At 46.0% G+C, this 27,955-nt stretch overlaps 1 protein-coding gene across 6 annotated transcripts in view; it reads left to right on the top strand.

Annotated features, from left to right (window-relative positions):
• KNDC1 (kinase non-catalytic C-lobe domain containing 1) overlaps nt 1-27,955 on the top strand; it is a 164,909-nt gene that overhangs the window by 65,798 nt on the left and 71,156 nt on the right. For 4 of the 6 annotated variants that reach the window (XM_029061501.2, XM_029061500.2, XM_029061498.2 and 1 more), the window contains exons 11-14: nt 16,528-16,605; nt 25,120-25,222; nt 25,355-25,517; nt 25,998-26,791. In XM_029061501.2, coding sequence (XP_028917334.1) covers nt 16,528-16,605; nt 25,120-25,222; nt 25,355-25,517; nt 25,998-26,791 — 1,138 coding nt within the window. The remainder of the gene's footprint in view (nt 1-16,527; nt 16,606-25,119; nt 25,223-25,354; nt 25,518-25,997; nt 26,792-27,955) is intronic. The other 2 variants (XM_029061503.2, XM_029061499.2) reach the window with 1 other exon arrangement.

Here is a 27,955-nt window from a genome sequence, read left to right as displayed (position 1 = left end):
TCAAGAGAAGATCTCCTACCTCCTCTCAAAATCTACCTCCTCCACATGCACCTCTGGCCCCATCCCTTCTCTCTTTATCAAAAGAGTTACCCCCTCTGTTCTTCCCTCTCTGACTTCTACCTTCAACTGTTCAATCTCCAATAGCTTCTCCCCCATTGCTTTCGATCTTGCCCATGTCTCCCCATCCTAAAAAAAAAAACCCTCCCTTGATAACATGGCTCCCTGCAGCTATCGCCCCATCTCCCTCCTACCATTCCTCTCCAAACTCCTTGAGCGAGTTGTCTACCCCCGTTGTCTCAAATTCCTCTCCTCCAATTCTCTCCTTGAGAGAATCCTCAACCTCTTAGTTTCCGTTGACACCATGGACCACCCCCTTCTCCTGGAAACATTATCCAACATCGGCTTCACTGATACCGTCTTCCCCTGGTTCTCCTCATCTCTCTGGCCGCTCATTCTCAGTCTTTCTCAGACTTCTCCTCTACCTCCCAACCTCTCACTGTGGGAGAATCTTGACTCTATTTATTGCCGTTGTTCTTGTCTGTCCGTCTCCCCCGATTAGACCGTAAGCCCGTCAAACGGCAGGGACTGTCTCTATCTGTTGCCGACTTGTTCATCCCAAGCGCTTAGTACAGTGCTCTGCACATAGTAAGCGCTCAATAAATACTATTGAATGAATGAATGAATCTCGAGGCTCAGTTCTGGGCCCCCTTTTCTTCTCCATCTACATCCACACCCTTGAAGATCTCATTCATTTTCCATAGCTTTCAACTACCATCTCTATGCAGATGATTCCCAAATCTATATCTTCCAGCCTAATCTCCATCACTGATGTCCTATTTTCTTCTGCTTTCAGGACATCTCTACTTGGATGTCCCATAGACACCTCAAACATAACACATCCAAAACAGAACTCATATTCCCACCCAAACCCTGTCTTCCACCAGCCTTTTCCATCACTGTAGATAGCGCTACCATCCTCCTTGTCTCACAAGCCCATAGCCTTAGCATGATCCTCAACTCATCACTTACATTTAACCCACATATTCAGCTTGTCACCAAATCCTGTCAGTTCTACCATCACGAAAATCCTCCTTTTCCTCACCCTCCAAACTGTTACCACTTTGATCCAAGCACTTACCCTATCCCGTTTTAACTACTGCATCAGCCTCCTTGCTGAACTCCCCGCTTCCTGTCTCTCCTCACTCTAGTCCATACTTCACTATGCTACCAGGATCATTTTTCTACATAACAATTTAGTCCATGTATCCCTACTCCTCAAGAACCTCCAGGAGTTGCCCATCCATCTCCACATAAAACACAAACTCCTTTAAAACACTCAATCACCTTACTCCCTCCTATCTTACCTTACTGATTTCCTTCTACAACCTGGCCCACACATTTCACTCCTCTAATGCCAACCTACTCACTGTACCTCAATCTCATTGACCCCTTGCCCACATCCTCGGCTCAGTGGAAAGAGCCCGGGCTTGGGAGTCAGAGGTCGTGGGTTCTAATCCCGGCTCCGCCGCTTGCCAGCTGTGTGACTTTGGGCAAGTGACTTCACTTCTCTGTGCCTCAGTTATCTCATCTGTAAAATGGGGATTAAAACTGTGAGCCCCACATGGGACAACGCGATCACCTTGTATCCCCCCAGCGCTTAGAACAGTGCTTTGCACATAGTAAGCGCTGAACAAATACCACCATTGTTGTCCTGCCTCTTGCCTTTCCTTTTGACAGACCACCACTCTCCCCACCTTCAAAGACTTATTATACTTCCCCAATTAAACTGTAAGCCTGTCAAAGGGCAGGGACTGTCTCTATCTGTTACCGATTTGTACATTCCAAGCTCTTAGTACAGTGCTCTACACATAGTAAGTGCTCAATACTATTGAATGAATGAATGAATAAAATCAGGCTCCAAGAGGTCTTTCCCGATCAAGGCTTCATTTTCCCTACTCCTTCTCCCTTTGGCATAGCCCTTATATATAGGATTTGTACGCTTTCTTCACCTCACCCTGAGCCCCAAAGCACTTATGTACAGATCCAGAATTTATTTATATATGTGTCTGTCTCCCCTTCTAGACTGTAAGCTTGGTATAGGAAGGGAACATGCAATAATAATAATAATCATAATGGTATTTGTTAAGTGCTTACAGTGTGCCAAGCACTTTTCTAAGCAATGGGGTAGATACAAGGTAATCAGGTTGCCCCATGTGGGGCTCACAGTCTTAATCCTCACTTTAAAGATGAGATAACTGAGTCACAGAGAAGTTAAGTGGCTTGCTCAAGGCCATACAGCAGATAAGTGGCAGACCTAGGATTAGAACCCACAAGCCCATCCTCTTTCTACTAAACCATGTTCCTTTTCTACAATAATGATTGTATTTATTACATCACCTTGGTTCTATTTATTGCTATTGTTTTAATAAGATGTACCTCCCTTTGATTCTATTTATTGCTATTGTTTTTGTCTGTCCGTCTCCCCCGATTAGACTGTAAGCCCGTCAATGGGCAGGGACTGTCTCTATCTGTTGCCGATTTGTACGTTCCAAGCGCTTAGTACAGTGCTCTGCACATAGTAAGCGCTCAATAAATACTATTGAATGAATGAACGAATTTATTAAGCACTTACTATGTGCAAAGCACTGTTGTAAGTGCTGGGGGGATACAAGGTGATCAGGTTGTCCAACGTGGGGCTCACTGTCTTAATCCCCATTTTACAGATGAGGGAACTGAGGCACAGAGAAGTTAAGTGACTTGCCCAAAGTCACTCAGCTGACAAGCAGCAGAGCCTGGATTAGAACCCATGACCTCTGACTCCCAACCCTGTGCTCTTTCCAGTGAGCCACGCTGCTTCTCCTATCTTCTCCTTCTTCTACCAACTCTGTTATATTGTATTCATTCATTCATTCATTCATTCAGTAGTATTTATTGAGCGCTTATTATTTGCAGAGCACTGTACTAAGCTCTTGGAATGTACAATTTGGCAACAGATAGAGACAATCCCTGCCCACTGACGGGCTTACAGTCTAATAGGGGGAGACAGACGGACAAAAACAAGACAACATAATCACAATAAATAGAATCAAGGGGATGTACACCTCATTAACAAAATAAAGAGGGCAATAAAAAATATATACAAATGAGCTCAGTGCTGAGGGGAGGGGAACGAAGAGGGGGAGGAGCACGAAGAGGGGGAGGAGCACAGGGAAAGGGGGGAAAGGGGGCTTAGCTGAGGGGAGGTGAAAAGGGGAAGGGGGAGGGAGCAGAGGGCGGAGGAGGAGCTGAGAGGGAGCGGAGGGAGCAGAGAGAAAAGGGGAAGCTCAGTGTGGGAAGGCCTCTTGGAGGAGGTGAGCTCTCAGTAGGGCTTTGAAGAGGGAAAGAGAGTTAGTTTGGCGGAGGTGAGGAGGGAGGGCATTCCAGGACCACGGGAGGACGTGGCCCGGGGGTCGACGGTGGGATAGGCGAGAACGGGGGTCGGTGAGGAGGTGGGCGGCCGAGGAGCGGAGCGTGCGGGGTGGGCGGTAGAAAGAGAGAAGGGAGGAGAGGTAGGAAGGGGCAAGGGGATGGACAGCCTCGAAGCCTAGAGTGAGAAGTTTTTGTTTCATGCGGAAGTTGATAGGCAACCACTGGAGGTTTTTAAGAAGGGGAGTGACATGCCCAGAGTGTTTCTGCAAGAAGATGATCTGGGCAGCGGAATCAAGAATAGACTGGAGTGGGGAGAGAGAGGAGGAAGGGAGATCAGAGAAAAGGCTGACAGTAATCCAGCCGGGATATTATGAGAGCCTGTAGCAGTAAGATAGCTATTTGGATGGAGAGGAAAGGGGAGATCTTGGAGATATTATAAAGGTGAGACTGGCAGGTCTCGGTGACAGATTGGATGTGTGGCGTGAATGAGAGAGCCGAGTCAAGGATGACAATGAGGTTGCGGGCTTGAGAGACGGGAAGGATGGTCGTACCATCCACAGTGACAGGGAAGTCAGGAAGAGGACCGGGCTTGGGAGGGAAGATGAGGAGCTCAGTTTTGGACATGATGAGTTTTAGGTGGCGGGCAGACATCCAGGTGGAGATGTTCTGGAGGCAGGAAGAGATAAGAGCCTGAAGGGAGGGGGAGAGGACAGGGGAGGAGATGTAGATCTGTGTGTCATTTGCATAGAGATGATAGTTGAAGCCATGGGAGTGAATGAGTTCACCTAGGGAGTGAGTGTAGATGGAGAACAGAAGAGGGCCAAGAACTGACCCCTGAGAAACCCTGACAGTAAGAGGATAGGAGGGGGAAGAAGAGCCTGCGAAGGAGACCAAGAATGAACAGCCAGAAAGATAAGAGGAGAACCAGGAGAGGACGGATTGTACTCTACCAAGTGCTTAGTCCAGTGTTCTGCACACAGTTAGCACTCAGTAAGTACTGAATGATCGATTCCCACTACTTGGCTAGTTTTCCTTCTCCTTCAGAGTGAGAAACTACTACTGCTTCCTGCTCCTGGGAATTGGCTTCATCCCAGCTGAGGGAGAGACTGCTCAAATATGTCCAGGGAGATTGCCCTGGGGCGGGAAAATGGGTTTTTAAATCCCCATTTTCAGATGAGGAAAATGAGGCTCAGGGAAGTGAGGTGACTTGCCCAAGGTCACACAGCAGGCTGTTATAGAGCTGCAATTAGAACTCAGGTTTCCTCAATCAACCTTATTTACTGAGTGCTTACTATGTCCTGACTTCCGTGCCATACTCTACTAAGCAACACTGTTTTTCTGTTTCACTCCAGCTCACTTCCCGACTCCTTCTTCTCTGTTCTGCCCCAAAGCCCCCTCTACAGCAGGGGCCTGGGAGTCAGAAGGTCATGGGTTCTAATCCCGACTCCGCTACTTGTTCGCTGTGTGAGCTTGGGCAAGTCGCTTCACTTCCCTGAGTGATAATGATAACAACAATGATACTAATGATGATGATGATGATGATGATTAAAATTAAGTTATTAAGCCAGGGCTTACTATGTGCCAGGCACTGTATTAAGTGCTGGGATGGATACAATCAAATAGGGTTGAACACAGTCCCTGTCCCACATAGGGTTCACAGTCTCAATCCATATTTTATAGATGAGGGAACTGAGGCACAGAGAAGTTAAGTGACTTGCCCACAGTCACACAGCTGACAAGTGGCAGATCAGGGATTCGAACCCATGACCTCTGACTCCAAAGCCCGTGCTCTTTCCACTGAGGCACACTGCTTCTCAGCTGTTAGAGTAGACTTAGAAGTCTACTTAGAGTAGACTTAGAGTAGACTTAGACTCCGAAGTTAGAGTAGACTTCGCAGGAAGAGTGAAACGGGGAGGGTACCAGATTACCCCTCCCCTCTCCCTGTCCCCGTCAATCAATCCTATTTATGGAGCACTTGCTATATGCAGGACACTGTACTAAGCACTTGGGGGATTGTAATATGTAATATGGCCAGGTAATATGGCGTAGTGGCAAGAACATAGGCTTCGGAGTCAGAGGATGTGGGTTCTAATTCTGGGTCTGAAGTGACTTGACCAAGGTCACACAACAGGCAAATGGAGGAGCCCGGATTAGAACCCAGAGTGTCTTAGTGGAAAGAGCACGGGCTTGGGAGTCAAAAGTCGTGCGTTTTAATCCCGCCTCCACCGCTTGTCTGCTGTATGACCTTGGGAAAGTCACTTAACTTGTCTGTACCTCAGTTCCTCATCTGTAAAATGGGGATTAAGACTGTGAGCCCCACGCAGGACAACCTGATTACCTCACATCTACCCCAGCACTTAGAACAGTGCTTGGCATATAGTAAATGCTTACTGAATACCATCATTCACTAATTAACAGAGTTGGTACACATATTCCTGGCCCACAATAAGCTTCCAGCCCTATCTTCTTCACCCCAGTCTGCAGGCCCCCCAGCCTGAGGGAGATGGGGGCTTGGAACAGACCTTTGTTTGTCAATATCCATCTCTCTGTTTTTGTTTTTGTTTTGTGGCATTTGTTATGATAATAATAATAATGGTATTTCTTAAGCGTGTTATGGAGAAGAAAATGGCTTAGTGGAAAGAGCACAGGCTTGGGAGTCAGAGGTCATGGGTTCTAATCCTGACTCCACTCTTTGTCAGCTGTGTGACTCTGGGCAAGTCACAACTTCTCTGTGCCTCCATTACCTCATCTGTAAAATGGGGATTAAGACTGTGAGCCCCACTTGGGACAGCCTCATGACCTTGTATCTACTCCGGCGCTTAGAACAGTGCTTGGCACATGGTAAGCACCTAACAAATACTGTCATTATTATTAGTAAGCACTTATTATGAGCCAGACACTGTACTAAGGGTGGGGTAGATACAAGTTAATCAGGTTGGACCCAGTCCCTGTCCCATGTGGGGCTCACAGTCTCAGTCCCCCTTTTACAGATGAGGGAACTGAGGCACAGAGAAGTGAAATGACTTGCGCAAGGTCACACAGCAGACAAGTGGCAGAGCTGGGATTAGAACCAATGACCTTCTGACTCCCAGACTCATGCTCGATCCACTCTGCCACACTGCTTTGTTTGTTAAGCACTTACCATGTGTCGGGTACCATACTAAGCGCTGGGGTAGACATAAGGTAATCCAGTTGGGCACAATCCCTGTCCCGCTTGGGGCTCGCTCTCTTAATACCCATTTTATAGATGAGGTCACAGAGGCCCAGAGAAATGAAGTGACTCGCCCGAAGTCACACAGCAAAGCGGCAGAGCCAAATTGGAACCCAGGTCCTTCTGACTTCCAGGTCTGTGATCTATCCACACTGCTCCTCTGTTCCACTGAGGGAGTCAGAGGAACTGGCTTCTACTCCCGGCTCTGCCTTGTATCTGCTGTGTGACCTTGGGCAAGTCACTTCACTTCTCTGGACCTTAGTTCCCTCATCTGTAAAATTAAGAGTGGCTGCCCCATGAGGGACTGTGTCCAACCTGATTATCTGGTATCTACCCCAGCCCTTAGAACAGTGTGTGGCATATAGTAAGCACTTAACAAATACCATTATTATTATTATTATCATTCCACGAGTTGGCTAAAGCAGGGTCACCCTATCATTCTCCGTGTCTTCAGGATTCCGCGTTGCCCACAAGCCATCAGTTGAGCCGGGGTTGATGTGATTTTTTGACTGAGGGATTGCACAGTGTGTGAGTGTCCCAATTGATTCCTCCTGGCTGACAGCTGCTTCCCACGGCTGATTCGGCACCGCCAGCCCCCGAACCCTGCTCTCTTCACCCTGCTCCTTTCAGCAGCGTGGCTTAGTGGAAAGATCCCGGGCTTGGGTGTCAGAGGTCATGGGTTCTAATCCCGCCTCCGCCACTTGTCTGCTATTCATTCATTCATTCAATAGTATTTATTGAGCGCTTACTATGTGCAGAGCACTGTACTTAGTGCTTGGAATGTACAAATCGGCAACAGATAGAGGCAGTCCCTGCCCTTTGACGGGCTTACAGTCTAATCGGGGGAGACAGGCAGATGAGAACAGTGGCAATAAATAGAGTCGAGGGGAAGAACATCTCATTAAAACAATAGCAAATAAATAGAATCAGGGTGATGTACATCTCATTAAACAAAATAAATAGGGTGATGAAGATATATGCAGTTGAGCGGACGAGTACAGTGCTGAGGGGAGGGGACGGGAGAGGGGGAGGAGCAGAGGGAAAGGGGGGAGAAGAGGGTTTAGCTGTGGAGAGGTGGGGGAGGTGGGTAGAGGGAGCAGAGGGAAAAGGGAGAGCTCTGTCTGGGCAGGCCTCTTGGAGGAGGTGAGCTTTAAGTAGGGATTTGAAGAGGGGAAGAGAATTAGTTTGGCAGAGGTGAGGAGGGAGGGCGTTCCATGACCGCGGAAGGATGTGGCCCGGGGGTCGACGGCGGGATAGGCGAGACCGAGGTATGGTGAGGAGGTGGGCGGTGGAGGAGCGGAGCGTGCGGGGTGGGCGGTGGAAAGAGAGAAGGGAGGAGAGGTAGGAAGGGGCGAGGTGATGGAGAGCCTCGAAGCCTAGAGTGAGAAGTTTTTGTTTTGTCCGGAGGTCGATAGGCAACCACTGGAGGTTTTTAAGAAGGGGAGCGACATACCCAGAGCGTTTCTGCAGGAAGATGAGCCGGGCAGCGGAGTGAAGAATAGACTGGAGCGGGGAGAGACAGGAGGAAGGGAGATCAGAGAGAAGGCTGACACAGTAATCCAGCCGGGATATTACTAGAGCCCATAGCAGTAAGGTAGTCGTTAGGGTGGAGAGGAAAGGGCGGATCTTGGTGATATTATAAAGGTGAGACCGGCAGGTCTTGGTAACAGATAGTGACCTTGGGCCAGTCACTTCACTTCTCTGAGCCTCAGTTACTTGTCAAATGGGGATTAATAATGTTGGTATTTGCTAATAATGTCGGTATTTGCTAAGCGTTTACTATGTGCCGAGCACTGTTCTAAGCGCTGGGGTAGACACAGGGGAATCAGGTTGTCCCACGTGGGGCTCACAGTCTTAACCCCCATTTTACAGATGAGGAAACTGAGGCACAGATTAAGACTGTGAGCCCCAAGTGGGACAACCTGCTTACCTTGTATCTCCCCCAGTGTTTAGAACAGTGCTTGGCAAATGCCATCATTATTATTATTACCCTACTGCCTTCCTGCCTCTCTGCCCTTGGGGGCCCCAGGATGGTTTGAGGGTACAAGCAGTCGGGGGCGGGGAGGGTAGTGTAAGAGGCAGGGTGAGGAACAGGAAAAGTCCAAAAGGCTTTGTTTAAATCAAATGGATGTGCCAACGACATGGTCGTTAGATTCATTCATTCATTCAATAGTATTTATTGAGCGCTTACTATGTGCAGAGCACTGTACTAAGCGCTTGGAATGTACAAATCGGTAACAGATAGAGACAGTCCCTTCCCTGTGACGGGCTTACAGTCTAATCAAGCTCTGGGATCGAGCCAAGGATGTGTCTACGTGATGCCCTAGCTCTCCTTGCCTATGTGATGCCCTATATGATGCCTGTCTCTCTGCCTATGTGATGCCGTGGCTCTCCCTGTCTCTCTGAGGCCCTAACTCTCGCTGTCTCTGGATTGCCGTAATCCTGGCTAGGTAATGCTACAGCTCTGCCTCTCCCTGTAATAACACAGCTCTCCCTGCCTCCCTGAGTGCTTAGTACAGTGTTCTGTACACCGTAAAAAAATTGTGGTATTTGTTAAGCGCTTATTATGTGCCAAGCACTCTTCTAAGCGCTGGGGGATACAAGGTGATCGGGTTGTCCCACGTGGGGCTCACAGTTTTAATCCCCATTTTACAGATGAGGTAACTGAGGCACAGAGAAGTTAAGTGACTTGCCTAAAGTCACACAGCTGGCAAGTGGCGGAGCCGGGATTAGAACCCACGGCCTCCGACTCCTAAGCCCGGGCTCTTTCCACTGAGCCAGGCTGCTTCTCAATGTTGGTACTTGTTAATCGCTTACTACGTGCAGAGCACTGTTCTAAACGCTGGGAGAGATACAGGGAAATGAGGTTGTCCCACGAGAGGCTCACAATCTTCATCCCCCTTTTACAGATGAGGGAACTGAGGCACAGAGAAGTGAAGTAACTTGCCCACAGTCACCCAGCTGACAAGGGGCAGAGCGGAATTCGAACCCATGACATCTGACTCCCAAGCCCGGGCTCTTTCCACTGAGCCACGCTGCTTCTATGATTGAATGAATAGCTCTCCCTGTCTACCTGATGCCCTAACTCTCCTTGTCTCTGTTGGACTGTAGCTCTCCCGGTTCACATGAGCCATAGATAATAATAATAATAATGTCGGTATTTGTTAAGCGCTTACTATGTGCAAAGCACTGTTCTAAGCGCTGGGGGGATGCAGGGTGATCAGATTGTCCCACGTGGGGCTCACAGTTTTAATCCTCATTTTACAGATGAGGTAACCGAGGCCCAGAGAAGTGAAGTGACTTGCCCACAGTCACCCAGCTGACAAGTGGCAGAGCCGGGAGTCGAACCCATGATCTCTGACTCCGAAGCCCGGGCTCTTTCCACTGAGCCACGCTGCTTCCCCGGCCATGCTGTGGTTAGAGCACCAGCCTGTGAATCACAAGGTCCTGGGTTCTGATCCCAGCTCCGCCACATGTCTTTTGTGTGATCCTGGGCAAGTCACTTCACTTCTCTAGGCCTCAGTGACCTCATCTATAAAATGGGGATTGAGACTGTGAGCCTCATGTGGGACAGGGACTATCCAACCTGCTTAACTTGTATCTACCCCAGCGCTTAGTACAGTGCTTGGCACAGAGTAAGTGCTTAACAAGTACCAGAATTATTATTCATTCAGTCGTATTTATTGAGCACTTACTGTGTGCAGAGCACTGTTCTAAGTGCTTGGAGAGTACAATTTGGCAACCAATAGAGACAATCCCTACCCAACAACAGGCTCACAGTCTACAAGGGGGGAGACGGCTAACAAAACAAGTTAGAGAAGCAGCGTGGCTCAGTGGAAAGAGCACGGGCTTTGGAGTCAGAGGTCACGGGTTCGAATCCCGGCTCGGTCACTTGTCAGCTGTGTGACTTTGGGCAAGTCACTTAGCTTCTCGGTGCCTCAGTTACCTCATCTGTAAAATGGGGATGCAGACTGTGAGCCCCACGTGGGGCAACCTGATTCCCCTGTGTCTACCCCAGCGCTTAGAACAGTGCTCGGCACATAGTGAGCGCTTCAGAAATACCAACGTTATTAAAACAAGTAGACGGGCATCACTACCATCAAAATAGATAAATAGAATTATAGATATATCCACATCATTAATAAAATAAATAGAATAATTCATTCAATCATATTTATTGAGCACTTTGTGCAGAGCACTGTACTAAACACTTGACTACTAAGTGACTTGCCCAAAGTCACACAGCTGACAAGTGGAGGAGCCGGAATTAGAACCCATAACTTCCGACTCCCAAGCCTGGTCTCTTTCCACTAAGCCACGCTGCTTCTCTGTGTGATGCTGTGGCTCTCCCTGTCTACCTGAAGCTGCAGCTCTCCTTGTCTACCCGTTGCCAGAATGGTTCGGAGGAAGGAGCCCGGGCTTGGAAGTCAGAGAACATGGGTTCTAATCCTGGCTCTGCCACTTGTCTGCTGTGTGACCTTGGTCAAGCCACTTCACTTCTCTGTGTCTCAGTTACCTCATCTGATTGAGACCGTCAACCCCATGTGGGACAACCTGATTGCCTTGTATCTAGCCCAGGGCTTAGAAAAGTCCTTGGCACATAGTAAGCACTTAACAAATACCATCATTATTTATACATTATTTATTAATTCTCCCTGTCTACTCAAGAAGCAGCGTGACTTAGTGGAAAGAGCCCGGGCTTGGGAGTCAAAGGCTGTGGGTTCTAATCCCAGCTCTGCCACTTATCAGCTGTGTGACTTTGGGCAATTCACTTCACTTCTCTGGGCCTCAGTTACCTCAATTGTAAAATGGGGGTTAAGACTGTGAGCCCCACATGGGACAACCTGATTACTTTGTATCTACCCCAGTGCTTAGAACAGTGCTTGGCACATAATAATAATAATGTTGGTATTTGTTAAGCGCTTACTATGTGCCGAGCACCATTCTAAGCGCTGGGGTAGATTCTGGGTAATCAGGTTGTCCCACGTGAGGCTCACAGTTAATCCCCATTTTACAGCTGAGGGAACTGAGGCACAGAGAAGTGAAGTGACTTGCCCACAGTCACACAGCTGACAAGTGGCAGAACCGGGATTTGAACTCATGACCTCTGACTCCCAAGTCCATGCTCTTTCCACTGAGCCACGCTGCTTCTCTAGTAAGTGCTTAACAAATACCATCATCATCATCATCATTACTCAGTACCACTGTGCCCGCTCCCTCCGTTGAGCTGTGGCTCCCCCATCTGTGAGATGCCATAGCTCTCCCTATCCTCATGCCACCTCACCCTCAAGAATGAATTTATTCCAAGTTAGATCGAGGTCAAAAATGGAATTTCCATTGAGAACAGTCCCTCAAAAATAGAGTAAGGTACTTTGGAGGGGAAAATCTCTTGGGCTGAGGCTGCAGACAAGATGACTTCCAGGTTCTCTATTGGGCCTGTAGTGGAAAAGACTTTTCCTTGCCAGAGATCTCTCTGCCTTATGTGGAGTAAAGGGCAAGTAGCCAAATCAGTGAAAGAATGGGGGGAGGTGATGTATTTATGTCTTTGTGCCTAAGAGAAGCAGCGTGGCTCAGTGGAAAGAGCACGGGCTTGGGAGTCAGAGGTCATGAGTTCAAATCCCGGCTCTGCCACTTGTCAGCTGTGTGACTGTGGGCAAGTCACTTAGCTAATCCTGGCTCCGCCTCCTGTCAGCTGTGTGACTTTGGGCAACTCACTTTACTTCTCGGTGCCTCAGTTACCTCATCTGTAAAATGAGGATTAAGTCTGTGAGCCTCACGTGGGACAACCTGGCTACCCTGTATCTACCCCAGCGCTTAGAACAGTGCTCTGCACATAGTAAGCGCTTAACAAATACCAACATTACTTAGCTTCTCTGTGCTCCGTTACCTCATCTGTAAAATGGGGATTAACTGTGAGCCTCACGTGGGACAACCTGATCGCCCTGTATCTATCCCAGCGCTTAGAACAGTGCTCGGCACATAGTAAACGCTTAACAAATATCAACGTTATTATTATTAAATGGAAGTACGCATGTTTACTGAACATGAAACTCTGGCTGAAGAAGGTTGGTGTTAATAGTAATAGTCGTTAGTAAGCACTTACTGTTTTATTGTACTTTCCCAACCGCTTGTATAGTGCTGTGCACAGAGAAAGTGCTCAATAAATATACCTGAATCAATGAATAAATGAACGAGTAGACAGCTCTGTGCTCAGTGCTGGGCGAGAATACCCAGGTGGACATTAGAGTCGGTCCCTGGTCAGGGTGACCACATGAGCCATTGACATTTGGCAGCCCCTGGGGAGCAAGGAGAGGCACAGTGAGGCAGTGCCAGACCTGGACCCGATTCCAAGGGAGGGCAGAGGGCCAGGCCGGGCCAGGTTGGGCTGGGTCAAGGGTCAGACCCCAGGAACACATCCAGGCAGAGGGTGAGAGTTTGCGGGCGATGGTGGGCAGACCAGAACCACAGCCAGTAGAAAGAGCCTGTGCTCAGGGGCCCCCAGGTGCACTGCACTCTTCTAAGCCCTTGGCAAGCACAAAACAAAGAAATATTTAAGAAAAAACATTGTGGCCTAATAAAGGATCACAAGACTGGGAATCAGGAGACCTGGGTTCTAATCCCAGCTCCGCCATTTGCCTGCTGTGTCACTGTGGGCAAGTCACTTAATTTCTCCGGGACTTGGTTTTCTCTTCTGTAAAATGGGGACTCGCTGTCCCGCTTAGATTGTCAGCCTTATATAGGACAGGAACTGTAGAAGCAGCGTGGCATAATGGATAGAGCCTAGGAGACAGAAGGTCATGGATTCTAATCGCAGCTCTGCCACTTGTCTGCTATGGCACCCTGGGCAAGTCACTTCACTTGTCAAGTCACTTCCCCCATTCACACCTATCCCGCCGTTGACCTCTGGCCCACGTCTACCGCTGTCTTGGAACGCCCTGCCTCCTCACCTCCGCCAAACTAACTCTCTTCCCCTCTTCAAAGCCCTACGGAGAGCTCACCTCCTCCAAGAGGCCTTCCCAGACTGAGCTTCCCCTTTTCCCTCTGCTCCATCTCTGCCCCCCACTTCACCTCCTCTCAGCTAAGCCCCCTTTCCCCACTTTCCCTCTGCTCCTCCCCCTCTCCCTTCCCCTCCTCTCAGCACTGTCCTCATTTGTATATATTTTTATTACCCTACTTATTTTGTTAATGAGGTGAACATCCCCTTGATTCTATTCATCGGGATTAAGTTGTCTTATTTTTGTCCATCTGCCCCGATTAATAATAACAATAATAATAATAATAACAATAATGTATTTGTTAAGTGCTTACTATGTGCAGAGCACTGCTCTAAGCGCTGGGGTAGATACAGGGTAATCAGGTTGTCCCACGTGAGGCTCACAGTCTTAATCCCAATTTTACAGATGAGGTCACTGAGGCACAGAGAAGTTAAGTGACTTGCCCACAGTCACACAGCTGACAAGTGGCAGAGCCAGGATTTGAACCCATAATAATAATGTTGGTATTTGTTAAGCGCTTACTATGTGCCGAGCACTGTTCTAAGCGCTGGGGTAAACATAGGGGAATCAGGTTGTCCCACGTGGGGCTCACAGTCTTAATCCCCATTTTACAGATGAGGGAACTGAGGCACGGAGAAGTTAAGTGACTCGCCCACAGTCACCCAGCTGACAAGTGGCAGAGCTGGGATTCGAACTCATGAGCCCTGACTCCAAAGCCCGTGCTCTTTCCACTGAGCCACGCTGCTTCTCCAACCCATGACCTCTGACTCCCAAGCCCGGGCTCTTTCCACTTAGCTATGCTGCTTCTCTAGACTGTAAACCCACCAATGGGCAGGGATTGTCTCTATCTGTTGCCAATTTGTACATTTCAAGTGCTTAGTAGAGTGCTCTGCACATAGTAAGCGCTCAATAAATGCTACTGAATGAATGAATGAACTTCTTGTGACTCAGTTACCTCATCTGTAAAATGGGGATTGAGACTGTGAGGCCCACAAGGGACAGGGACTGTGTCCAACTTAATTTGCTTGTATCCACCCCAGTCCTTAGTACAGTGTCTGGCATAAAGTAAGCATTTAAATACCATTAATATTACTATTATTATTATCTGATTATAGCAATTCATTCCATCGTATTTATTGAGCACTTCCTGTGTGCAAAGCACTATACTAAGCACTTGGGAGAATACAACAGACACATTCCTTGTCCACAACGAGCTCACAGTCTAGAGCTTTATTTACTCCACTCTTACCACAGTGCTTGACACATAAGTGCTTAACAAACTTTTTTTTTATTATTATTGTAGTGGCTGTTTTGTTATTATTGTTATTACTATTAGCCCCTTTCCACTCCCACAAAGAACTTATATTCTGACAGGAAAGCTAGACATAGAAGTATATCTAGATAGTTGTTGGTACAGTTGAACAAATGTATCTCACAAAAGCTGAGGACATGTCTTATGAAGCACATGTATTTTGCTAGAGATAACCTCCTAGCCTAGAAATGAGTTGTCCTTTCCCCATTGTTTTTCAATCTCAAAGACCAAAGTGTGTTGCCTTTTCGTGAATGCGAAATTTCTTGAAAGAGAAGTAGCATGGCCTAGTGGAAAGACAATTGGCCTGGGAATCAGAAGGACCTGGGTTCTAATCCCGGCTCTGCCCAGTTGCTTGCTGCGTGACATTGGGCAAGTCACTTCATTTCTCTGTGCCTCAGTTTCCTCAACTGTAAAATGGGACTCCAATTTCTGTTATCCCTCCTGCCTAGACAGTGAGTCCCATGCAAGACAAGGCCTTTGTCCAACTTAATTAACTTGCAGCGTCGAATAGCGTCTGATACATAGTAAGAGGATAACAAATACCATTAAAAAAAACTATCGCTAGCGTAATTGATGTAGGCCAGCACCCTAGAAGAGGGTCCTGGTTTGTGGAAACCTGCCCCTCTAAACTGAGAGCTCCCCTCTCTACTGTAAGCTCAGTAAGGGATGATTGTACTCTCCCATGTGCTTAATATAGTGCTCTGCGCACTGTAATTGCTCCATGATTATTATAATGTTGGTATTTGTTAAGTGCTTACTGTCAGGCACTGTTCTAAGTGCTGCAGTAGATAGCTGCAAGAAGCAGCGTGGCTTAGTGGAAAAAACACGGGCTTGGGAGTCAGAGATCGTGGGTTCTAATCCCAGATCCGCCCCTTATCAGCTGTGTGACTTTGGGTAAGTCACTTCACTTCTCTTGCCTCAGCTCCCTCATCTGTAAAATGGGGATTAAGACCATGAACCCCATGTGGGACAACCTGATTACCTTGTATCTACCTCAGTGCTTAGAACAGTGCTTGGCACATTGTAAGGGCTTAACAAATCATGTATTTAAATATCTCCAGACCTCTATGTCCATTTAAGATTGACTTGGCAGTGAGCATGTTTGTCTGGAGGTTGGGACAGTTAGTTGATGGGGAACCAATATCCGTCCTTCCAGCTGCTCTGAACTTTGGAAGCAAGCTCAGGACCCGTTGTTGGGTAGGAATTGTCTCTGGCTGTTGCCGAACTGTACATTCCAAGGGCTTAGTACAGTGCTCTGCACATAGTAAGCGCTCAATAAATACGATTGAATGAATGAACAAATACCATCATTATTGCTATTATTATACAAGCTGATCAGTTTGGACTCAGTCCCTGTCCCACATGGAGCTCACAGTCTTAATCTCTATTTTATCGATGAGAGAACTGAGACGCAAACAAGTGAAATGATTTGCCCAAGGTCACATAGCAGAAAAGTAACAGAGCTGGAATTAGAACTCAAGTCCTTCTGACTCTGGGGCCTAGATCCATCCACTAACATTGATTGATTGATTATTGTTCCTTATACATACATATATATTTATATAATTCATACTTTCTTTTGCTTTTCCCTCCTCTTTCAGACATGCAGCGGTTACCTACTTCAACGAGGCATGAATGGTAAAAAAGTTTTAGCTCACTTGAGTTCATCCACTTGCAAGGTAAAGATACTTTTCCAGTTATCAGAAGTTGTTAACACTCAGCGGGGTCATTTCTACTACTACTAATAATTGTGGTACTTATAAAGTGCTTCCTATGTGCCAGGCAGTATTCTAAGCGCTGGGCTAGATACAAGGAATCAGGTCAGACACAGTCCATGTTCTACATAGGGTTCGCAGTCTTATCCCCATTTTACAGATGAGGTAACTGAGTCACAGAGAAGCAGCGTGGCTCAGTGGAAAGAGCCCGGGCTTTGGAGTCCGAGGTCATGGGTTTGAATCCCGGCTCGGCCACTTGTCAGCTGTGTGACTTTGGGCAAGTCACTTAACTCCTCGGTGCCTCAGTTACCTCATCTGTAAAATGGGGATTAAGACTATGAGCCCCAAGTGGGACAACCTGATTCCCCTGTGTCTACCCCAGCGCTTAGAACAGCGCTCGGCACATAGTAAGCGCTTAACAAATACCAACATTATTATTATTATTAAAGTGACTTACCCAAGGTCACACAGCAGACAAGTGGCAGAGCCCAGACTAGAACTCAAGACCTTCTGACTCCCAGGCCCGTGCTCTATCCACTAGGCCACACTGCTTCTCTGTCTTTGGTACCAAAGCCTTGTAAAGCCTGAGAGGGTGTCTGACTCCATAGTTCAAGAAATGTTTAGCTATCAGGGACAAAATTGTCAGGTAACTTTTGTCCTTCATATAATCCTCTTTTTTTTCTCCAATTCCTTTGTGGTTTTTCAAAAATGGGAAAAGATTTTGGGGGTGCGGTTGGTGTTTTAGATTTTTTCTATGGTGTTTGTTAAGCATTTACTCTGGGTCAAACTGTTCTAAGCACTGGGATAGGTACAAGTCACTTAGATTAGAAACATCCCTGTCCTGCTCACAGTCACACACAGGCTCACAGTCGAAGTAAAATGGAGAATTGGCATTTAATCCCCTTTTCACAGTTGAGTAAACTGAGGCACAGAGAAATGAAGTGAATTTCAATGGTCACAGAGCAGGCAAGTAAAGGAACTGGAATTAGAATCCAGTACCTCTGACTCCCAGGCCTCTATTCTTTCCACTTTGCTATACTGCTTCTCCCAAATTAGCTTCCTTTGGGATAAATGAGTCAATTTTTCCTTAGGTATATCTGAAATAGGAATTTTTCCAGTGGCCCATGTTTGAACCCAATTTATTCTTCCCCCAGAATCTTTTTTTTTCATTTAAGGTTAAGTCCCAAATTTGCTAAAGGTACTGAATTGAAATTTAGGGTTTTTTTCTTAATTTTATTTGCCAAAATAAACTTGTCAATTTATGATTTCATCCTAATTCTATCCACCCATTTGTGGGCTGGATTGGCACTGTGTCTACAGTTGGCTATAGAATTGCAAGTGATTTAGTTTTGTTGTCTGGAAAACTGCATCATTTTATAATATGCCAGAATTATCTTTTTTTCTGGAGGATTTTCCACTCTAACAAGAATCTGGAATTTGTTTATATAGCTGGCATCTTGGACTCCATCTTCAAAGACCTTCAGAAATCACATAAATTGTACATATCATAAATTACATATCTGTAATTTATTTTGATGTCTGTGTCCCCTCTCTAGGCCGTAAGATCCTTGTAGGAAGGAAATTGTTTACCAGCTCTGTTGTATTGTACTGTCCCAAGTTCTTAATACAGTTCTACACACACAGTAAGCACATGGGAGTCAGAAGGACCTGGGTTCTCTGCCACTTGTCTGTTGTATGACCTTGGGCAAGTCACTTCACTTCTCTATGCCTGTTGCCTTTTCTGTAAAATGGGGATTAAATCTGGGGGCCCCACATGGGACATGGACTGGGTTATTATCTTGTAACCAATCATTCATTCAGTCAGTCGGTCAGTCGTATCTATTGAGTGCTTACTGTGTGCAGAGCATTGACCTAAGTGCTTGGAAAGTACAATTCAGCAACAAAAAGAGGCAGTCCCTGCCCACAACAGGCTCACAGTCTAGAAGGGGGGAGACAGACAATGAAACAAGTTAACAGGTATCAATAGCATCAATATAAATAAATAGAATTAGATATATCACATCAAAACAAGTAAACAGACGTTAGTATAAACAGAATTATAGATATGTACATATATACACACAAGTGCTACGGAATGGGGGGGTAGAGCAATGTGGGGGGAGGGGGAACTGAGGAAAATGGGGGCTTAATCTGGGAAGGCCTCCTGGAAGAGGTGACCCTGCAGTAGGGCTTTGCAGGGGGAAGAGTGATTGCTTGGTGGATGTGAGGAGGGAGGGCATTCCAGACCAGGTTTAGGAGATGGGCCAGGGGTTGGCAGCGGGACAGGTGAGAATGAGGTCCAGTGAGGAGGTTAGCGGCGGCAGAGGAGCGGAGTGTGTGAGCAGGGATGGAGAAGGAGAGAAGGGAGGTGAGATAGGAGGAAGCAAGGGGATGGAGAGTTTTGAAGCCAATAGTGAGGAGCTTTTGCTTGATAAAGAAGCAGATAGACAACCACTGGAGATTTTTGAGAAGGGGCATGACATGCCCAGAGTGTTTCTTTAGAAAGATAATCCAGGCAGCAGAGTGAAGTATAGACTGAAGCGGGGAGAGACAGGAGGTTGGGAGGTCAGACAGAAGGCTGAGGCAGTCATCCTTCAGGATAGGATGAGTGATTGTACCAACAAGGTAGCAGTTTGGTTGGAGAGGAAAGGGAGGATCTGGGCGATGTTGGGAAGGTGAGACAGGCAGGTTTTGGTGACGGATTGGATGTGTGGGGTGAATGAGAGAGCAGAGTCAAGGATGACACCATGGTTGCGGGCTTGTGAGACAGGAAGGATGGAAGTGCCATCCACAGGAATGGGAAAGTCAGGGAGAGGACAGGGTTTGGGAGGGAAGATAAGGAGCTCAGTCTTAGACGTGTTGAGTTTTAGGTGGCAGAAGGACATCCAGGTGGAGATGCCTGAAAGCAGGAGGATACGTGAGCCTGGAGGGAGGGGGAGAGAACCGGGGAGATGTAGATTTGGGTGTCATCTGCGTAGAGATGATAGTTGAACCCATGTATCTACCCCAGAGCTTAGTACAGTGTCTAGCACATAGTAAGTGCTTAGTATATACCATTAATACCATTGATCAGTAGACCTCCCCCAATTAGTTTCTCTTCTCCACACTTTACATTCCCCAACTCCCACATCAGCACTTAAGTACTCACAACCACATCCGCTCCATAGAACTTATGTCCATATCTTATATCTTCTATTACTTCCTCCTGTCTGAATTTACTTGAGCATCTATCTCCCCTACTAGATCCCAAACTTCTTAATTTTACTGTACTCACTCATGCGGCTAGTACAGTGCTCAGCTCAGCAAACAGTAAGCGCTCAATAAATATCATTGATTTAATTAATAATCAGGGCTCTTGAGGGTTACCATTCTTCTTACTCCAATTCAAAGCCCTCACCTCCAACTCAAGATTGGAAATTGCTGTTTGGTTGGGCATTCGATTCCCTAAATTTAGCCTATTTGCTTCAATGCTGTCAAAAAGTAGCTGTGATGGAGCATCTATTAAGCTGAGGATCATCCTAAAGTTTTGGTTTTGTTTTTATGATATTTGTTGTGCCTTTACTGTGGGTCAGGTACTGTTCTAAGTGCTGGGGTAGTTTCAAGATAATCAGGTGGGACACAGTCCCCTGTCCCATGTGGGGCTCACAGTCTTAATCCCCATTTTACAGATGAGGTAACTGAAGCACAGGGAAGTGCTTCTTGATTCTATTTATTTGCTCTTGATTCTTTCTATTTATTTGCTATTGTTTTAATGAGATGTTCACCCCCTTGATTCTATTTATTGCTATTGTTCTTGTCTGTCCGTCTCCCCTGATTAGACTTTAAGCCCATCAAAGGGCAGGGACTGTCTCTATCTGTTACCGATTTGTACATTCCAAGTGCTTAGTACAGTGCTCTGCACATAGTAAGCGCTCAATAAATACTATTGAATGAATGAATGAAGTTAAGTGACTTGTCCAAGGTCATACAGCGGACAAGTGAAAGAACTAGAATTAAAACCCAGGTCCTCTGACTCCCAGGCCCATGCTCTTTCCTTAAATTTGAAAAAAAAAATTAAACTGAATTTTTCCCCCAATTTTTAAAAAAAATCCATAACTATCTCTCGAGTGATTTTTGTTTTCATTCTGAAAAATCAATAAGCCAGTCACATCCTGATGAAAGAGGAAAATCAAGCAGGATTAATTGAATTTTTCTCATTTAAAATATTCACTCTTGCCACCATCTTTTAGACCCAAATTTCTTCCTCAAAATGGGAGAAAATGTCAGGAGAAATGACAAGCCTTTGCAGATCTGGAAATTTGAATTAGAATTTTATGAACCCAAGTTTTGGAAACTAATGCAAGGGCATTAGAAAGTAAACATGGTATTATAAGTGCTGCATTTTGCCAAAAGTATCACATTGGCTGGGCCATCTTTCCTCAATTATATTTCTGGGATACACTTAAATTATATAGAAATTATCTTTAATTTATGAAGACCCCATTTCCTGAATCTCAAGCCTATTTCCAGAAGACTAAAGAATCTGGAAGCAGTGTTATGTTTTCCTTCCATCTTCCCAGTATTTCAAAGTTCTTATTTAGAGAATTCCATACCCTTATGATTGGGTAATTTTAGGATACATCCTTAACTTTCCATGCTTATTTGTGCTTTGGGATAGTTTTCTGGAAAATATCTTCTGAATTTGCTATGGTGTTGACAGTCCTCTAGACTGTCAGCTCATTGTGGTCAGGGAATATGTCTGTTCTGTTCTATTGTCCTCTCCCAAGCACTTAGTACAGTGCCCTTGCACACTGTAAGTGCTCAATAAATACAACTGACAGATTGACAGATTGATGATATTCCACCCCTGCCTCCCCGCACCCCTTTTGCAGGCTCCCTCCCTTTTCCTTGGCTTATTTCCCCCACTTTACTCTTGAATCATTATAGGCAAGAAACTAGACAGGAGACTTGCGGGAAATGATGATTTTCAAGTTTATTGAGGGGTAAAAAGAAAAGGCTACTTAGAGCGGCTGTCTTTAGTTGCTGAGATTAAGTGTTCCAGGCCCATTCACAATCCGTTTTGTATAGTCTTTTGGCTGTGGGGCAGATTGCTAAGGTGGTCAGAGACCTTGGCTTAAATGGGACTAACTCAGCCTAACCTTCCCCAGGAGAACCAGAACCAGCTGGTCTGAACAAATTATCATCTCTGGAGGCTCCTAGGAGACCCAACCAGTGGAAAGAGCCTAGGCTTCGGAGTCCGAGGTCATGGGTTCGACTCCCGGCTCTGCCACTTGTCAGCTGTGTGACTGTGGGCAAGTCACTTAACTTCTCTGTGCCTCAGTTGCCTCATCTGGAAAATGGGGATTAACTGTGAGCCTCACGTGGGACAACCTGATTCCCCTGTATCTACCCCAGTGCTTAGAACCGTGCTCTGCACATAGTAAGCGCTTAACAAATACCAACATTACTATTATAAGAATTTACAAAGTACTGTAGATAGAGTTGATAGAGTTGTCCGTATCTGAAGAAGATATTCTCAGCAGTGAAATTCACCGAGGAGAGCACATGTGGATAATCATAATAATTAATTATAATAATGGCATTTGTTCCAGGCACTGTACTGTGCGCTGGGGTGAATACAAGCAAAATGGGTTGGACATATCACCTGTCCCATGTGGGACTCACAGTCTCAATCCCCATTTTCCAGATAAGGGAACTGAGGCCCAGAGGAGTGAAGTGAGATGCCCAAGGTCACCCACCAGAGAAGTGGCGAAGTCGGTATTAGAACTCATGACCTTCTGTCTCCTAGGCCCGTGCTCTATCCGCTATGCCATGCTGCTTCTCTATGGGAAGACCAATGTGGGAGCCACAGTGCACAAGAAAAACCAGCCCTGGTTGTGTTGTTATGTTAGATGATTGCAGTAGAAGCAGCGTGTCAGTGGAAAGAGCTCGGGCTTGGGAATCAGTGGTCATGGGTTCAAATCCCGGATCTGCCACTTCTCAGCTGTGTGACTGTGGGCAAGTCACTTCACTTCTCTGTGCCTCAGTTACCTCATCTGTAAAATGGGGATTAACTGTGAGCCTCAGGTGGAACAACCTGATTACCCTGTATCTACCCCAGCACTTAGAACAGTGCTCTGCACATAGTAAGCGCTTAACAAATACCAACATTATTATTATTCTTATTACCTGCTGCTATTTTCTCGCTTTCCTCCTTGTCTCTCATTCTTCATGAAGTTTTTGCTCCAAGTGAGCTACTCCTGTCCTGATACAATGCATCATTCTGATCTGTACACAGCAACTCATTTGTGGGATTCACTTGAGTTTGAGGCTTGGTTCTACTATGTCATTTCCTATCCTCTTCTCCCAGCCCCTTCTTCCTCTTCTTGACTTGCTCCCTTTATTCATCACCCCCTCCCAGCCCCACTGCACTTGTGTTCGTATCTGTCATTTTATTTATTTATATTACTGTCTCCCTCTCTACTCTGTAAGCTCATTTTGGGGCCGGGATTGTGTCTGTTATATTATACTCTCCCAAGCGCTTAGTAAGTGCTCAATAAATACAATCTACTGACTGATTTTAAACATTTCCTCTGCTCTTCTTGTGTTATAAAATATTTTTGTGTTGATGGGTGGGTTGTGTCGGTTGGGTGCCATGTTATATTTCCTCACTCTTTGCCCATATTTGAGTTTTCTCATGGATATTTCTAGATTGGCACAAGTTCACTACAGACAGCATATATAAATTTAACCAAAGAAAAAATCAAGCCAAAACAAAATTAAAAAAACCTTCCCTTGGGCTTTGGTTAATATTTTAACTTTGTTTATTCAGAAAAGCAAAGTGTTTTGAGTTGGGTAATTCAGTGGGTCTGATAAATACATCAGTGGTATTGGTTGAGCACCAGTTGTGAGGAAAACACTGTATTAGATCCTTGGGAGAGTCCAATAGAGTTAGAAGACACAATTCCTGCCCTCAAGCACTTTACAATCTAGGAGAAGAATCTGTGTATGAGGAATCTGGCCTTTTTTCCATTCCCTAAAAGCTGAATCAATTCTCCATCCTTCCTGAGGGAACTTGGGTTTGCATAAACTCTGACTGGCATGGGAGGTAATGGTTTGCACTGGGAAGTTCCCCAGATATCAATCAACACTCAGTCAATCAATCAGATTTATTGAGGGCTTACTGTGCCCGGAGCACTGTATTAAGTGCTTGGGACACTACAATAGAACAGAGTTGTTAGATACATTCTCTGTCCACAGTGAGCTTACAGTCTAGAGAGGAAGACAAGATATTAATACCAATGAATAAATAATGTATATGTATGTAAGTCCTGTGGGGCTGAGGGAGAGGTGAATAAAGGGTGCAAATCCAAATTCAAGAGTGATTCAGAAGAGAGGGGGAGAGGAGGAAATGAGGACTTAGTCAGGGAAAGCCTTTTGGAGGAAATATGCTTTAAATAAGATTTCGAAGGTGGGGAGAGTGATCGTCTGTCAAATATGAAGAGGGAGGATTTTCCAGGGCAGAGGCAGGTTGTGGGCAAGAGGTTGGCGGTGAGATAGATGAAACTGAGGTACCGTGAGTAGGTTGGCATAAAAAGGAGCCAAGTGTGCAGGCTGAATTATAGTAAGAAAGCAGTGAGGTGAGATGGGGGGGCAAGGTGATAAGTGCTTTAAAATCAAGGAGAAGGAGTTTCCGTTTAATGCGGAGGTGAATGGGCAACCACTGAAGTTTCTGGAGGAATGGGGAAATATGGACCGAACAGTTTGGGAGAAAAATGATCCAAGCAGCCAAGTGAAATAGGGACTGGTGTGCGGAGAGACAGGAGGCAGGGAAGTCAGCAAGGAGACTGAAGCAGTAATCAAGGCAGGATAGGATAAGAGCTTGGATTAGCTTGGCAGCAGTTTGGATCGAGAGGAAAGGGTGGATTCTAACCATGCTGTGAAAGTGAAACTGACAGGATTTAGTGACGGATTAAATATGTGGGTCGAATGAGAGACCGGAGTCAAGAATACCGCCAAGGTTACAGGCTTGAGACAGGGAAGCTGGTAGTGCGGTCTACAGTGTATACAGGCCTGGGATAAGAACAATGTGTACCCTGCCCCCAGTCACTGTGCTAAGGATGTGTACTAAGGGTTTGAGCAAAAGCAGCAGCTCAAAGCTGAAAGGAATCAACAGGTTTGCTGAGAAAATGCTGGGTTCATTTCAGAAGCACTAATCATGAGAAGAAGCACGGCCCAGTGAAAAGAGCACCAGCCTGGGAATCAGAGGACCTAGGTTTTTATACCAGTTCCACCACTTCTATGCTGGTGACCTAGGGCAAGTCACTTCACTTCTCTATGCCTCAGTGACCTCATCTGTAAAATGGGGATTAAGAGTGTAAACTCCACATGGAGAGAGAGGGACTGTGTCCAACCCGATTAGCTTGTGTCTACCCCGGCGCTTAGAACAGTGCTCAACACATAATAAGCACTTAACAGACCATCATTTTATTTTTCCAGCAGGTGTATCCAGAAGAGGAAGTAATCAGTCTACAAAACGCTTTTTCAGTAGTGGAGTTTAAAAATAAAAGTAATAAACTCTTCTCTTCAGACTCCCCCTCAGGTGAGTGCCAAATAAATGCCCAATGTGTCATCTTTCGATACGTTACCATATTAGACGACGTGAACGTTAAAATGCACCCCAAACATCTGTTTCCCCTGTTTGTCACTGGATGAATCTCATTTTTGTCTGCAGGCTTTGTTCCAAGTACCAACGAGAGTAAGCTCATAGCGGTCAAAGGACCCATTCCTTGCCGGTTTTCCCCTTATAAAGAAACTTCTGAACTGCCTGATGCATTCACTTCTTCAGCCACTCATTTCAAGCCTATAATTATTGCCCAGACTACAGAAACCACCAAGTGAGTACCTCTCAGGGGAAGACAAAACTGACATGTACTGGAATTCATTGCCTGTTTACTTGTTTTGTTTTGTTGTCTCTCTCCCCTTCTATACTGCGAGCTCGTTGTTGGGTAGGGATTGCCTCTATTTGTTGCTGAATTGTACTTTCCAATTGCTTAGTACACTGCTCTGCACACAGTAAGCGCTCAATAAATACAATTGCATGAATGAATAAATTGGGACTGAGGCTAGTTTACTTCATCGAAGGCTTGGGAACCAAACAAAATAGACGTTGGCTATTTTGGACAAGCGCTCACCTGATTTGGCAGACTGCTATTTTGGACAAGCGTTCATCTGATTTGGCACTTTATCTGAGCTCTTGCCAAATGTTCCAAGCTCGCCTCAGCCGGATGATAGGCATACCGGTAGGATTGGCTGGCTGGATTTAAATCAGATGGTGGCTGCCTCTGTCCAACATATTTTGCTTCTGTTTCTTTTAGGGAAAATCATGCGTCAACTCTGAGTCAGCCAGAGAGCCCAGAGGGAGAGGAATTCGATTTCAGCAACAAAAAAGGTATTTTTGTGGGCGACATTGAAAATCGCGCTTCTGAGGACCAGCTGGCAACCCTCAATAAGAAAACGCAAGACATGCCTTCTTCAGCTCCAGACATAAAGAGTTCTACCCAGGCAGTTCCCAAAGAGGAGACCCCAGGCAGCGTTCCCAAGGAAGATTCTCCGTCCCCTCTCATTTCTTCAGACAGTCAACGGGAGAAGAGCTTATCCATTTCTTCAGACTCCTCTGCCTGTCCTACCCTCCCGGCTCCTACCCTGATAAACGATTTCCTATCCAAACAGGAGCAGAAGCTAAAGGAAATAGGGCAAGACCCCAGGGAGCAATTGTCAAACCAACAGCCACCTCCAGATAAGAAGGCTAAGTCACCCATGTCCAGTTCTGTGTCCCAAGGCACCCTAGGTAAGAACCTACAGAACCGCTCATCCAAGTTGCCCAGTGGTGAAAACGCCGACGCCCCGGACCAAGGAGAGGAAAATCATGGTCTGATGGTTCAGACCAGAGTAGAAAAGGGGAGTGACAAGATGATGTTAGGCAGTGCCTTGCCTTCTCCAGGATGTGGCCGGCCAGCCAATCAAAATCCGGTACGACCCCCGAATTTAGAAATTTCCTCTCCACAAAACAGGATGATCTGCCCTTCCTTGCAGAGAGCCGTGCGCCTGATACAAGAGGAGTTTGCGTTTGATGGCTATCTGGAGAACGGATTAGAAGTTTTAATTATGGGTATGTACATTCCATTTGTAGAATCTGTTCAAAAAGAGTTTTAAAAAAGGGTATATGTACAGGCAGTTCTAGTGTCCTATTATCTAAATCAATGTTTGAGGACTTTTTTTCTTACCGGTATTTGTTAGACATTTACTTTTGCCGGCTACCAAACTAAGTGCTGAGTAGCCGAAACCCGGCTCTGCCACTTGTCAGCTGTGTGACTGTGGTCAAGTCACTTAACATCTCTGGCCTCAGTGACCTCATCTGTAAAATGGATTTTAAGACTGTGAGCCTCACGTGGGACAACCTGAATACCCTGTATCTACCCCAGCACTTAGAACATTGCTTTGCACATGGTAAGCGCTTAACAAATACCGACATTATTATTATCACAAGCAAGTCAGGTTGGACACAGTCCATGTCCGGGGTTCACAGTTCTTAATCCCCATTTTATAGATGGGGTAACTGAGGCACAGAGAAGTTAAGTGATTTGCCCAAGGTCACACAGCAGACCGATGGTGAAGTTGGGATTAGAACCCAAGATCTCTGACTCCCAAGTCTGTGCTCTTTCCACTAAGCCACACTGCTTCCTATAAAGGCTTTTTCTCAATGCCATCCATGCATAGATGCGTAGGTGCTTGTCCCCTTTTGAACGGCCATTAACTCTTTCAGATACTTGTCATATTTATTATGTTCTGTGGGCAAAAACACTTTGTGCAAAAGTAATATGCTAAAAAGCTGGAGTAGATATAAGATAACAGATAACAGCTCCAAAAGACAGTGATTCTCCCCCCTTCAAAACCCAAAGCCCTATTGAAGGTACATCTCCTCCAAAACGCCTTCCCTGACTAAGCCCTCCTTTCCCACTCCCTTCTGCATCGACCTGACTTGCTCCCTTTTATTCATCTGCCCTCCCAGCCCCACAGCATTTATGTCCATATCTGTCATTTATTTCTATTAATGCCTGTCTCCCACTGTGGACTGTAGATTCTTTGTGGATAGTGAATGTGTCTTATTATTCTGTACTCTCACAAGTGCTTAGTACAGGGTTCTACGCATAGTAAGGGCTCAATAAATACGATTGAATGACTGACTGACACTGGGCCCAAGGGTCTGCGCTCTGAAGCCTTGCTTCTGGTTCTGTTTATCAATTAATCTATTGTATTTATTAAGCACTTACTG

Source organism: Ornithorhynchus anatinus, chromosome 3 (assembly GCF_004115215.2).
Source record: "Ornithorhynchus anatinus isolate Pmale09 chromosome 3, mOrnAna1.pri.v4, whole genome shotgun sequence".
Classification (NCBI taxonomy): domain Eukaryota; kingdom Metazoa; phylum Chordata; class Mammalia; order Monotremata; family Ornithorhynchidae; genus Ornithorhynchus; species Ornithorhynchus anatinus.
This window is presented reverse-complemented; position numbering and strand designations above follow the sequence as displayed.